Source organism: Phocoena phocoena, chromosome X (assembly GCF_963924675.1).
Source record: "Phocoena phocoena chromosome X, mPhoPho1.1, whole genome shotgun sequence".
Lineage (NCBI taxonomy): Eukaryota > Metazoa > Chordata > Mammalia > Artiodactyla > Phocoenidae > Phocoena > Phocoena phocoena.
The window spans coordinates 13,815,278-13,830,396 of NC_089240.1; the positions used below are offsets into that span (position 1 = coordinate 13,815,278).

At 41.1% G+C, this 15,119-nt stretch overlaps 1 protein-coding gene across 2 annotated transcripts in view; it reads left to right on the forward strand.

Moving 5' to 3' along the window:
• The window catches only part of REPS2 (RALBP1 associated Eps domain containing 2), a 228,296-nt gene that overhangs the window by 116,875 nt on the left and 96,302 nt on the right, over positions 1-15,119 (forward strand). For both annotated transcript variants that reach the window (XM_065900931.1, XM_065900932.1), the window contains exons 8-11: positions 907-1,049; positions 4,387-4,481; positions 9,640-9,709; positions 11,174-11,227. In XM_065900931.1, the coding sequence (XP_065757003.1) occupies positions 907-1,049; positions 4,387-4,481; positions 9,640-9,709; positions 11,174-11,227 (362 nt within the window). The remainder of the gene's footprint in view (positions 1-906; positions 1,050-4,386; positions 4,482-9,639; positions 9,710-11,173; positions 11,228-15,119) is intronic.

The following is a 15,119-nucleotide window of genomic DNA, read 5'->3' on the forward strand; positions in this document are numbered from 1 at the left end:
GAGCTGGTGCTTTCTGAATATTCAAGGGGGACAAGGATGTGAAGGGTCCAAAGGAAAGTTCCGGAGCTTACCTTCCGTGATTTTTCTTTCAAATAGTAACCCCCTTTCTACTATGATTGTATATGCCTTCTCGCTCTGCTTGTCCTAACACAAGTGTACTCATCTCTGTACACCTAAGAGGCTGGTTGAGCTTATGGGGTCTTAGTTACTTTGGCAGATAGGCCTCTGCTTTTCAGTGGGAAACAACGGCTGAAGCAAAGATAAGCCTTTTCAAGCCTCTCCCTTTCTTCCTTTCTATCTCATCTGGTTCCAGCCTTCCCTAGTTGCTAGTTTTATCTGAAAACATAGTTCAGCCAGTATTTACTGAGCTTACTTGTGTTTTCCCAGGAGGGAATTCTCAAGCAAAGTTTTGATACAACATTTGCAACTTGAAAAGTTCAAGGTTTTTCCTTAAAGCTGAGAAATGAAGTGCTTGTATCTGAGCTTGGGTAACTGAATAATGGTCAGGACACCGGTGAAAGGGCAGGGCCAGCCCTTCCTCTGACTGTTTTGAGCACCAAGTCCGGGGCTGTTCACACAACTCATTTACTGAATGACTGTCAACTAAGTGTGAATTGTGGGCATCGTTTTCCTTTTTGTCCCATAGTTTTTTTTAACTCGTGTAGTCTGTTGTAAAACAGATCTATTTGGAGAATCTGGAGAATTTCAATTTTTATTTATAAAGTGCCACTCATGCTAGTGGTGTCAATTTTTCTTCCTCCGTGTGGCCCCCTGAGATTTTATATGGGTTTGGGGACCCTGCAGGGCCTCCACCAGAGAGCCTGGGAGTCGTGTTTGCATGTTTGAGGCTGAGTAACTTTCCTTCTGAGCCCCGTGTTACACGCTCATAACATCTGCTTTCCTTAGGGAATTGAGCGATGCTGACTGCGATGGAGCCCTGAGCCTGCCGGAGTTCTGTGCTGCGTTTCATCTCATTGTGGCCCGGAAGAACGGCTACCCACTGCCTGAGAGCCTGCCTCCAACTCTGCAGCCGGAGTACCTGCAAGCAGGTAATGCCTCATCATAAATCCTAAACCTTAGGCGTTTCCTTCCAGATCTTGGAAGAGAGTTTTGTTCCTTAAGATGTTGTCCAGACACTTTGTGGAGTCCTTTGTATATACAGTTACTGTTCATTAACTGATATTAGACTCTCACAACTTATAATGTGAGTCATAGGGATGATCTAGCAAATGTGAGTCATCTTTTATCTCCATTCTAGTACTGTCTGGGTGGATTTGAACCAAAGCCACGTAACCCTTTCATGAAAATTGTGGACCAGGCAACTACTGAATCCCCAGCTGATAAAAAATTAGGAGGAAGATCTTCCTGTAGAGCCAATGCTGACTTACCATCTTTAGGCCCAGCCCGATGTCCCCGAGTGGCCTTGGGCAACGGAATGGACTAGGAGTCTTGTACCTAATGAAAAAGTTTAAAAATTACATGCAGTGAAATGTATGAAAGGCTCCGATCTTAAATGTACACTCGATTTTTAAAATATGTATCCACCCATGTAACTGCAATCAGATATAGAACATTCTAGCACGCCAGAAAGTTAGAATAGAGCTCTCTTTGTCTTTCTCATTAATAAAACAGTTACCCCCAAATCCTTTGGTTAGGAAAGAGTCGTAGTGAGTCCAACCTTTGTATTAACTTCTTTGGAAGATTGAAAAAATTAATAGTGTCTCTTGCCCTTTCAAAGGCAGTGGGCTGATTTCTGATGTGAATTTTATTATTCACAGAAGTATAGCCTTCATCGAAAGGGTCCAGAAATAGCTGGTGCTTTCAACAGACTTTCTCACTTTTTAGAGAGGGCCTCTAAAACATGAGAGCTTAGTCATTGATGATTATTGGCATGAGGGAAACAGTGTCTAAAGAAAATGTGATTAGTCATGAACAGATCATAAATTTCCTGGTTAGATCTGGAAAGGCCTTAGATTATCTTGTCTTGTCCCCTCCTCATAATGACACTAGATTCAAAGTACCCAGTGACTTATCTAAGTCAGTCTTCGGGTCTCTGACTCTTAAATAAAAAGTCTGTCATTCTGTGTTAGGTAGTGACGGGGTGGAGGCTCAACCAAAAGGAAGAGACTAAGTATGTGGCTGGTGCCAGGGACCGGTGAACATGTTGGGGGAAGCATGACCCATTCTGGGATCTTGCCCAGAGGCCCTCAGAAAATGTACAAAGGGGAGGGTTCAGAGAGCAAAAGCTATTACTTGTTTCAGAGCTTGGACTTTGCTAATAGCAGCTGCTTTCTGACTCCAGCGGGCCGTGACTCCAGCGTGTTCCCCTTCCTTACAGTCTGGGGGAGACCCTCAGGGGTCCCCAGGAACTAGTTTGCAGTTGGGCAGCATGATGCACTGCTCTTTTTCCTCTTTAGTGTCTCTCTCTGTGTCCCTGTCTCTGTCTCGCTCTCTCTCCTCCCTCTCTTTCCTGTTTGGGGTCTTGAGGAATGCTGTTTCCTTGTTCTTATGTGGTGTGGCTATGGGACCTAGGCTGGGTGTCATGACTTCTTATTTGAGGAGTCACTTTGTAGGTGTTCAGGTGTTTCACGGAGTGTTTCAAAAGTCACTGATGAAATTTTTAAAGGTCTGAAAGCCCTGAGCAAAAAGTGTATTAACAAAAGAGAAATAGCCTCTTGATTCCTTTACTGCTGCAAATGGCTGCGTTTACCTTGCTTACGCAGTACAGGGGAGTGTAAAAAATAGAGCCTCAGTCAAGAGCATCTCCCTTTATTTTGAATGAAGTCCACCCCCCATTTCTTAATGGCCTTTTATGGAGCATGCATTTATATAGAAACAACTGAAGAAGAATCCATCATATACCCTTCAATTAAACAAAAATTGCACATCATTTCCAGAGTTTGTGGGATTAATCTTAAGTAATAATTAAATAGTTCTAACAAAAACCATGAGACCTCATAAAGTCCCATCAAACTTAGTGATAGTATGGCAAACCCTAAGGGTTTAGTAGTTGACTTTTAAATGGTTTATTAACCTTGTTTATTTTTGTATTTGGTTCAAGAAAATGGCCAGAACTCTTTGGGTCTTCTCTGTGCTTTTAAATTTTTTTAAATAAATTTATTTTATTTTTGGCTGTGTTGGGTCTTTGTTGCTGCGAGCGGGCTTTCTCTGGTTGCGACGAACAGGCTTCTCATTGCGGTGACTTCTCTTGTTGCGGAGCACGGGCTCTAGGCACGCGGGCTTCAGTAGTTATGGCTCGCGGGCTCAGTAGTTGTGGCTCGCAGGCTCTAGCGCGAGGCTCAGTAGTTGTGGCGCAAGGGCTTAGTTGCTCTGCGGCATGTGGGATCTTCCTGGACCAGGGCTCGAACCCACGTCCCCTGTGTTGGCAGGTGATTCTTAACCACTGTGCCACCAGGGAAGTCCCTGCCAATCTATTTTTAACATTTGATTCAAAAAATGTTTTTAAACATGGCACTAAAATTTTGATTTCTTAATAGCTGGTCTTGACAAATTTGATTTGTAGCTTCTGTTTACTGTCTACCACAGTCTGCTTTTCCTCTTTGGAATAATGACAATTTTCCTAGTTGTTGAGACATTTATTTTTTACTTACTTTGTGACAAAAGTGGTGAAACAGAATCTGTTTCTAAGAAATAGTGTGAGTGTTCAGTGTTAGCTTACCAGGTAGGATGGTTTTTCTTATGCTGATCCACTCAGCTACCCAGCTAACAGCTGCTGTCACTATACTATGTTGGCAGAAACCCATAATGTGATTATTTCATAGTTATAAATCAGGAAGAACTTGTGTTCTTATTTTTGTTATTCCTGCTAACCAAAAGAAATGAGTACTTCATAAAGCTTTCTTCGGCACATATCATTGTAAGATCTTGTCTGTTTACTTCCAGTAGTAATAGCTAAAATGAAGTATTTCCTCAGTTAATGTTTATGGTATTCAAACTATCACCATAGTTACTGCCATTTTAAAATGCTGCTAGTAGCTTAGTTGAAACTGAAGTATTGTGATAGTGATGGTTAAGGTGGAAAATGACTTCTGTGTTACAACATGAAATGCTGACAGCATGGACCTTCCAGCAGGAGTGCTGGCAGTTCAAGCCCCTGCTCTTCATTTACTGGCTCTCTGACCTTGACTAAGGTGCTTACCTTCGCTGCCCCTTAGTTTTATTGCGTGTAAAGTGGGCATGGCAGAAGTACTAGCTTGTATACGTAAAGAACTTGAAATACTACCTCAGCGTGATTAGTGCCATCTCTCGCATATAGGAGCTGGCTGATTTTGTTGCTCTATTTACCAAGCACAGAAAAGCTGCTAGGAAACAATGACCACCATGACTATAGTATATATTCTTATGCATTCTTTTGTTTCTTCTTAGCCTTTCCTAAGCCCAAGTGGGAGTGTGCGTTATTTGATTCTTACTCTGAGTCAGTGCCAGCAAACCAACAACCCCGTGACTTGAATCGGATGGAGGTAAAAGATCTTCATATGTTAATAAGTAAGGATGTGTGTACTATTAAATCCATTAGCTGATTGTTCTTTACAAACTCTGGAAAATTTGCTTTCATAACGATTTCTCTTAATACTTAGTACTTACTTTGGAGCTCAGCATTTCAAATCTGGACACCAGATATATCTATAATTATCTTTTTTTCTCTTCTCCCTAAAACTAGATTTGGTGAAAAAAGCAAAGTAGCCTCTTGACCTTTTAGAGGTGAAATTTAGGTATAGCCAAACTAAGCCAGGAAAACGTAAGCCAGGTTATTTACTTTAACCGAGCTTTAATTTTGAAGTAAACATTGTAAAGTTGTATTTTTAGCAGCTGATTATTAACAAGGTGTAATGAATCAGAACAGTTTTGAGAGGAGGTTTGAGAACTGTATATGAGGGCCCCAGATCACATTGAAAGCTGCCTGATTTGGATGATCCTCAAGAGAAACCTGAAGAATTCCTATAACGTTGGGCCGCTGATGCAGGGGCTTAACTGTGTGCTTTAGGGGTCCTTATGGTTATTGTTAATATCAGCACTTTCGTCACCGTCACCACCATTATGATTGCTGTGATGACAACTTATGATATCTGCTGTTCCCACCCTGAAAAAAGTCTGGAAATGTTTCATAAATGGAGGTTTGTTCATAGGCTCCTATTACAGTGCTCTGACGTTGCAAGATGATAGAAGTCAAAGGCAGGATACAGGGCCATTTAAAAAATTTCTTGTGATTGTGTGTGATTATTTATTCTTTCCCACAAGGCTCTCGTGCCTGTAGTGCATGTTGTGGATGCCATCCTCTGCTCTTCTCTGAGCGAATCAAGCCTGCTTCTGCTGCGCCCCCTCTGATAACGTCTCTCTTGGCCTCTCTACTGCTCTTTCTTTGAGTCGTAGCCTCCGTGTTCCTTTCCTCAGCAGATTTCTACTCTTGGGAAGGAGATAAGGTGATTTCAGGTGGAGCGATAGAGGTGCATTCTAAGAGTTTTGGCTTTTTCAATTTCTTTTTCTGTAGAATGTGTGTGATGGTGAAGCAAGTCTGATTGTCAGTCACTTTTCCCGGCCCTCGGTGTACTCTGGGGTTGCTGACAGTGTACGGAGACGTTTGTCTGTCAGGCCAGGACAGACATCTCTACAACTGTCTTATACAGTTGCCCTGTTTTATTTTTTGTTTGTTTTGGTTTATTTTTTGTTTTATTTAAAACTTTTTTTTGCTATGGGTACCCCTGCTTGTGTAAAATTATGTTGTTGTTGGGTGATTTACTAAAAACGTCATAATTCACATTTTTTCTAGTTAAACATTTTGTTCCAACTTGCCATGCTATCAGATGGTCTCTGCTTTTCCAACAGAGATAAATAATGCTGTTTGTTTTTGGGGAAATTAATTACTGGCTCATGTTGCTGTTCTTCATGTACTCACTTATCGTCTCTAAAAGGAAAGGAGCGAATATCCAGGTGTCTGTGAAGCCTGGAAATGGAGATATTTTAAACACAGGAATGCATGCTTGGAGTTTATTTTATTTTATTATTATTATTTTTTTGGCCACGCCACATGGCTTGTGGGATCTTAGTTCCCCAACCAGCGATTGAACCTGGGCCCTCGGCAGTGAAAGCATGTAGTCCTAACCATTGGACTGCCAGGGAATTCCCCATGCTTGGAGTTTAGATAGATCTTGGTAGCAGCCCTGTGAAGGATGACTCCATAAAGGTGTTTGTTGTGAATGGAGCTATAGCTGAGTCAGGTCTTGAGAAGTTTGCTCAGCAGTACATCTTTTTCTAAAGACAGCAGAGCTGTACCATGTACTTATTTCCATCAAGAATTAAAGATTATAATTTCAGCGACACTTGTCTTTAGCAGTGCTTCTTAGATTACTGGATTTCTTTCTTTTGTAAACAGGCTTATTGAGATATAATTCATATACCATATTCATCTAAAGTATACAATTTGTATAAAGTATTCAGTGGATTTTTTTATATTGACAGTTGTGCAACCAGCACTATAGTCGAATTTTAGAACATCTTCATCACTCCAAAATGAAAGCCTGTACCCATTAGCAGTCATCTACTGTTCCCCGCTTTCCCCAGCCTCTAGTAATCATTAAGCTATTTTCTGTCTCTGAATTTGCCTATTCTGGACATTTCATATAAATAGAAACGTAAAATATGTGGTCTTTTGTGACAGGCTTCTTTCACTTAGTATAATGTTTGCTTTTGATCTTCCAGTTTTATTGAGGTAGAGTTGACATATAGCACTGGATAAGTTTAAGGTGTACATACAGCAAAATGATTTGACTTACATACATCTTGAAATGATTACTGTGTTTAGTGAACATCCATCATCTCACATAAATACGCTATTAAAGAATTAGGAAAAAAATTTTTTTCTTGTGATGAGATCACTTTGTGTAATGTTTTAAAGTTCATTCACATTGTAGCATGTATCAGTGCTTCATTCCTTTTTATTGCTGAATAGTATTCCGTTGTATGGATACTAACACGATTTTTGTTGGTCCATTCTTCAGCTGATGGACATTTGGGTTGTTTCCCCTTTTGGGCTGTTAGAAAAAATGCTGCTCTGAATGTCCATGTACAGGTTTTTGTGTGCACACATGTTTTCAGTTCTCTTGAGTATATATTGAGGAGTGGAATCATTGGATCATATTGTACCTCGTGCTTAACTTTTTGAGGAACTCACAAACTACTTTCCAGAGCAGCTGCACCATTTTACATTCCTCCACCAGCAGTGTATGAGGGTTCCAGTTTCCCCATATCCTTGTTAACATTGGTTATTATCTGTCTTTTTGATTTGAGCCACCCTAGTGGGAGTAAAGTGGTATCTCGTGGTTTTGATTTGAATTTCCTAATGACTACTGACTGATATTGAGCATCTTTTTGTGTGCTAATTAGCCATTTGTATGTCTTCTTTGGTGAAATAGCTATTCCTATCCCTTGTCCATTTATAAACTGGGTTGTTTATTGAGTTGTAAGTGTTCTTTATATATTCTGGATATAAATCTCTTATTAAATGTATAATTTGCAAGTATTTTTCTTTGTTTTTCCCTCCCTTTCTTTTTTTTTTTTTTTTTTTTTTTGCGGTACGCGGGCCTCTCACTGTTGTGGCCTCTCCCGCCGTGGAGCACAGGCTCCGGACGCGCAGGCCCAGCGGCCATGGCTCACGGGCCCAGCCGCTCCGCGGCATGTGGGATCCTCCCAGACCGGGGCACGAACCCGTGTCCCCTGCATCGGCAGGCGGACTCTCAACCACTGCGCCACCAGGGAAGCCCTCCCTTTCTTGATAGTATCCTTTGTAACACAAATGTTTTATATTTTGATGAAGTTCAGTTTATCTAATTTTTTTCTTTTTTTGCTTGTGCTTTTGGTGTCATATCTAAGAAACCATTGCCTAATACAAGATCATGAAGGTCTATTCCTATGTTTTCTTCTAAGGGTTTTATAGTTTTAGGTCTTACATTTAGGTCTGTGATCCATCTTGAGTGAATTTTTATATATGCTGTGAAGAAGAGGACCAACTTCATTCTTTATTTTTATATGGATATCGAGTTGTCCCAGTATCATTTATTGAATAGACAGTTTTCTCCCACTGAATTGTTTTGTACGCTTACTGAAAATCAGTGGACCACAAATTTAAGGGTTTATTTATGGATTCTCAATTCTATTCCATTGATCTATATGTCTGTCATTATGTGAGTACTACAGTGTCTTGATTACTATAACTTTCTGGTAAGTTGTTCTTCTTTTTCAAGAATATTTTTGCTATTCTGGGTCCCTTACATTTTTATATGAAATTTACGACCAGCTGGTCAAATTCTGCAAAAAAGCAAGAAGGATTGCTTCAAATCTGTAGATGGATGTAGAGAATATTACCATCTTAACAATATTAAGTCTTCTGACCACGAGCACGGGGTGTCTTTCCTTTTATTTAGATTTTTAAAATTTCTTCCAACAGTGTTCTTTTGGATTTCTTTTTATCCATATTTTCTACTCCTAAATTATTTTATTCTGCTAAGGATCTGGATTACAATCCACGTGGGACAAGAAAATGAAAGAAGGGCGCTGTTGAGATACATTCTCTGTTCTCAGTTACATCTGGAGGCTTCATTGTAATGCCAAGAATGACTTGCCTGTGGATGGCTAAACCCTAGATCAGGTTACCACCAAGCAGTATTCTAACTCCATTCTTTGAAACAGTTTGAAAACAGAAGTATTGCTTAGGTCTCTTGGGCTGTTCAGATTCTGAGAGGTAAACCAGTTAACCTTTTGGAGCACCAGCTAACTCCAGGAATTTACCCTACTTCTTTAAGTTTTAAAATTTATCTTTATTTGATTTTTTTAATATGTTTAAAATAAAAAGAATATCAAAAGGCATATAATGGCAAGTTCTCCTCTTATCCCTATTCCCACCTACCAATCACCCTTCAATTTTTATATATCTTTCTAGAATGTGTTTACATATATATATCAACTATGAATATGTATTATCCTTTAATCTTATCAGAGGACAGAGTCCATGTTAATTGAGAGTGTAGAAGAAATTATAGTAAGTAGATTTTACATAGAATTTTAAACTAATCAATACTTGATCAATTTGGGTATTCATCTTCTTAGTGTAAGTGAGGACTTCTTCCTTCAGTGAGTTAGCAGAAAATTTTGTTCTGCTCATCAGTAAAATTCTCTTATTCCATGACAAGGAGGCTGTTTGAATCAGGGTTGAACACCCTCTACATAAGAGATCCTGGCAAATACCCATGTGATGGGGCCACTTGTCAGAACCTCTCTCTGCTTGTGAGAAAGTACCTAGAGCACAGGTTTGTTCTTGACTGGAGTCGTGGGCAAACGCTCCACAACTCTGGCTGAGTCCCACACCAGATTGAGATATAATGTGTGGTCTATACATGTACTTCAATCTAAGTCATTATTTTTTCCCTCTATGTATATAAATTTTTCAATACAAATTAACTTATACCCCACTAGAAATCTAAAAAATAAAATAGTATTAAATGTCAGGGTTTATGGGAGACAGAAATATTGGCAAGATACATAGCTTTTAAAAACATTTGCATCAGATGTGCACATCACTTCATTTCCATTCCAACCCATATTATTAATTTACTTTTCTTTTCCAAGAAGCTATCTATTAAAGACATGGCCGACTTTCCTGTCCCTACCCAAGATATGACTGGTGATGACAAACAAGGTATGGAAAGAATGAGTTTTCTCCCTTTAGGGATGTTTTACCTATGTATATTTTTAATCTACTTCTCTTGGAGTGGCTGGCTTCTAGAGCATCTGAGGACTGTTCTCTGTATATGAAAACATTTGGATGGATTAAGTAGTTCCAGTTGCTGTGACGAAACTATAGTTCATAAAGTGGTAACAAGACCTTGAGTGTCCACAGCTCTTCAGTTATGACCCTGTGCTCACTGCTGACCCTCAGGCTACTCCAACACCTTTTATTGGAATCTGGTCGTACTAATTAGGAAATGACTAGAAGCTGAACGGTTTGTTAGCATAACATCTTGTGTTGGCAGATGTGATCCCAGAATGTCAATATACATGCACATTTGCACACTGGTCTAATCCTCGAGGAAGTTACCTTCTGGAGAGAGTTTCTGCCCCTGGGCTTTATTCTCTGTGACTTTGTGGGTGTTGGGTTGTGATGATTTGCTTATCTTACTGGACGGGTGAGAGCAGTGCAGCACGGTGTTCCGTGTTACAGCTAGCATCAAGCACAGGGATGAGTTGGCCTGGGACTTATCTAGAAGAGCAGGAGGAACACCCCACCTCCTGCCGTACTTCTATATAATGCTTTATAATCTATCAGGTCCTTCCTCATGCACTGTATGATTCAGTCCTCACAAAATGGAATGGAGGCTGGTATGTTTTATCACATAAAATATAGAGATGAGTAAACTAAAGTTCAGGCAGTATGAATTATTTGCTCAGTAAGAAAAAGAGCAGGGATGAGAACCAAGATTTTCGAATTCTCAAGCCCGTATTCCTTCTATTATCTGTTATTGATTCACTGCCCATGAATGAAAGGCTTATCTGAAGGGACTAAAAATCAGTGAAGTTATTTCAGGTTTTGTTATCGTGACCTGCCATGGATGTAGCTTTGTATGGGAGTTAAACATGAAAAATGTTTCCCATTAGGAAACAGTAATTGCATGCTCTCTGTTTCAGTATTTGCTCAGGAGAGGCAGGCAGACCTAGATGTTGTCTGTGGCAGCAAGTACTCTGATTACTGTCTTTACTAGTGGGTCTTAGCCTTGACTACCCATTGGAATAACCTCGCGAGCTCTAAAAATCCTGAATCCTGGCTCTCACTCTCAGAGAGGTCCTTATATCTTTGCTCTGGATGTCAGGAAAGAAATGGGGAAATTTGATACTTCCTGGTAATACTCCTCCCAGCCACTAGAGGCACTCTCTCTGGAACATTGAAAATACCTCTGTTCTCTGTAGGAGGAGAACCTGTTACCATAGTTTAGGAGACTTTTATTGTTTTAGTAAGTGCTATAGCAACTTATAGATGTTTGTAACACCGTTTTCATAAGTGATGACTAGGGGTTCTTTGTTTTAATGTAATGTGTCTGAGACATAAATTTTTTTTTCTTTACTTTTCCCTCTCTTGTTCTTTAAAAACAAAACGAAACACTGCTAGCTTTGAAGAGTGCTACGGATGAAGCCTTACCAAAGGATATGTCCGAGGATTCAGGTAGGAGAAAACCAATTTAATACATTTTTAATGTAGTTATTTCTTAAACAAACAAACAAACAAAAACAACCCTGTAGTTTCAGTGAGAAAACTGGTACATCTGTGATAGTATATATATATATATATATATATATATATATATATATATATATATATATATATATATATATATATTTCTGTCCAAATATTTGTCTTGTGTTTTATTCTAAGGAAACCTTTTGGTTTCTTTTTTACTCCTCCCCTCTTCTCAGGTATGAGAAGAGGGTGATTTCTTTTTAATTTCTGAATATAGGTTTTACTGAAAGGATTTCTCAGTTTGAATCGAGGGTCTCATTGTCACTAAGTATAAGATTGAGAAGGCTTGGATTTGGGAAGATTTCAACAAGCCATTGTGATTTCTGTGTAGAGTAAGCTGATGGGGTGGATTAATGGGAGGCTCACAGGTGAAACTTTCCATTTCCAAAGCATAAATCTCAAACGCTTTCATTATGCTTCACCACCAAGAAGGCAGGTAAATGTGCTTACACATGGAGTGGATTCCAAGTAGAGAAATAAAAGTCGTATTTGCCCAGGTTCTTGGAGAGTCAGAACTGTGTCTGGGAACCATGGAGATGGTCAGGCCTGTGGCCTCAGCTTTCTCGACAGAGCCATCACTGAACCTAGCTGAGAACAAACTGGCTAGGGATGGCATTACTGTTTGGAGCTCTGGTTATGAGCACATGAAACAAGTTGCTGCTTTCTCTTTTAGTGTTATCTCTGTTAATATTTCATAAGTAAATCATGTTTGTTTTGGTTTACTAGCTATCATCCAGGCTTTATTTTTTTAAAGTTGGAACGAAGGAATCAATATACATCGAGGCTTATGCTACAGTACAGTATTTCCCAAACACTAAGTTCATTTAGGGTTTAAAAGAGAGAGGGGTAGAGGGAGAGAGAGGGACGGAGGGAGGGAGAATGAATATGAACGAGATTATATGATTGATTGCAGTGATGAGGCCTAAGAATCTGTATTTTTAGGCAGCCCCTCCCTCCCAGGGGGTTCCAATGTTCAGCCTATTTTGGGAACCACTACCTCTAGAAAGCGACGTTAAGAAATAGAAAATTAAGATCGTAGATCAACTATGACTCCAAAAGTGGTAGGAATTCTCAAGCCTAGTTTTGGCTTTTGGAACTGATTCAGGTTCCTTCATCATAGGCGGAAATGCTCTATTTGTGTAGGATAGATGCCTGAGGTAGGTACTTTCCAACTCTTAATTTCTGGAAATGAAGTGGATACATCCTAGTTTTTATAAACTTCGTGTTATGGTATCAGTAAAAGTTATTTAAATTTGGAGAGTTAAATTGTGCTTCTCCAACAGCCTTTTAGGCTAATAACTCTTCCTATTTTTCCCATGAGCATTACGTGTTCTCTGGGGCATGAGCTTTAGATGTCATTTTCAACATTCCTTCATTGAATGGGGCATGGCGTCACCAGACAGAACCTATCAGGGTGTGCGTGCCACAGTACGTGAAGTATATCTGAATTTGTTTCACATTCTGTCTGGGAGCATGCTATGTGGTTTCTGATTTGTTCTTCCCTTTGCTGCCCTTTCTGGAGTGGATATGAGGGAATCCCTCATCTGAAAATGTATTTAATACCCTCTTTTCCGGGGAATGTTTGGATTCCTAGCGGGAGACACAAGAGTTTCAAGGTGGTGGTTTCTAATTCTGGAAGGCTGTCCGTGCCATGTGGGCAGTTCACCTCAGTTGAGTTGCCGCCTTCTGGAGAATTAAACTTTAGGCTTGCCCTCCTATCCTGTTTCTGTTTCCTGGAAAGATGACATGCCTGGAGTGTTCTAGGAAGTTCTCATTCTTCTTCCCTCTGCCCAGCTCAGTGAGAAGCTGTGATCCGCCCGTGGGCTTCTGCCTGGATTCTGACCCAACCTGCCCTTGCCATTTTTGTGGATATTCACATGCTCCAAATGCTGAGTCTGACTTTCAGGGGCTTGGAGGCTGATGGAAGACTTTAAAATCGTGTGCTCCAGCTTTTTCTGATCTCGAACCTGTGGAAGCTTACCAGCCCTGCCTGGGATCTCATTTCCCTCTTTTGCTCTTCCTTCCACAGTGGGTGGTGATAACCATGATAATAGTAATGGTGGTGAAGAAAATGTGGTGGCTTACAGATGGGATATGGGACTCTGTCATCAGGGAATGCGGTATTCCTTGTTACATATTTTTCTCATAGACCCTTACCCTTTTAAGTACTGAACATGTACATATTAGTGGAATCTGATGGATTTCTTAGCTAACGGCACATTCTAGCCTAATTCAAAAGGCTATACTGCACCGTGGCCATCTTTTTCTGTGTGTCTCCAGGTCCTGCCGAGGGCGTAGGGCCTGCTCGCCCTCACGCTGTAGTCTTCAGCCTGCTGTTGGTGATTCTCACAGCTGCCCAGTTGCTGGCGGCCACCCCTTGGTCTCTCTTTCCATTCCCTGCACTCACCTGCACCTCCCGTGCTGTCCTAGAAGGAACTGAATTTCAAAACCAGATTTCTAAGCTTGAAAAATTAGGAACACCCTACAGCAGTAATACGTTGCAATTCTAGAATACATTTAAGTTTTTAAAGTGCCTTCACTTTCTTATCTCTCTGAGTGAGAAAGGGGCCTCATTTTTATTATCTTCATTCTGTAGGCGAGGAGACTGAGGTTCACGGAGGTCATAGCTAGAGAGGGTCGTGGCCAGGAGTAGCCCCCGGACCTCAGGACTCCTAGCCTGGTCTCCACGGCTCAGCCACACCCATCACGCCATCTGCCTGCCTGTCTATCTCTCACCAGCAGGGTTCCCCGCTCCTTCCACACCCATCCCTCCCCCGCCTCCCCGTCACAAAGACAAAGATAGTGGCACTGGACAAAGGAAGTAACGGTCACCGCGGTCTGGTTTGGGGAACAGTGTTTCAAAATGGCTGAGACTTCTGCGCACATATTTCTGGGAAGCAGTGGGGCCTGAGAGAAGTGGGCTGGAGCCAGCCGTGGGCGGCCCGCTTGGAGGGTGGCCCTCAGCCCCGTGGCGGGTGGCCCTTGCAGCCCCAGGTGGCCCCAGGTAGCCTGCTGGGCTGGAGGAAAGGCTCTCTTGGGCCGCCATCTTTTGCCGCCAGGGGGCTGGAGCTGGGGAGGTGGTTGTCCATCTTCGTGCGGGCGCACGAGACCGGCCAAGGCAGGCTCACGCTGCTTGGGCCTCCCGTGCTTCTCGGGGCTCCAGCAGCCTTTCAGTGGTTTGCAGTGAAAAGGTGCCCGTGTCCTCACTCCAAGAAGCCAGAGCGCTTCAGTTGGGAGAAAAGCACGTCTTCTATAGCTGACTGAAGCTAAGGGGACGTGTGTTGCTAGTTTGCTTTGGGCCTTGTTAGCATCTCAGCTCCGCATTCTGCCCTGCTTATCCAACCCAAGGAGTTTAATGATCGTCAGAAATCCAGCATGCTTCATACCAAGGAGGGGTTTTATCTTTGGAGTAATGTTCAAGAGGATGGCATCATGCAGTGCGACATTTTCTTTCCGGAAAAATTTGTGCAAACAGTATACAAACTATATTCTCCTTGCTCCTAGTTAGTAGCACTTTTTCTTTGAATTTTTATGACATTTTATGATGAAAAATTTACAACGTTTGCAAAACCGTAGCACAGCTAGTGGTTTCTAAAGTTGTCTTCCACAGAGGATTGAAAACGTAAAAAGAGGATTAATGTTTTTGTAAGTATTTCTCATTACTCCCAACAACTTATGATGGGAAAGTAGGCTCCATGTGTGTTGGTAGTGAACAAGCTAGTTCATGATTTAAATTGGAGAAGGAAAAGTTGTATGGTTGACAAAATATTTTAGTGATTTCACTTCATAATATTCTCTCTACGATTTGGGACACAAG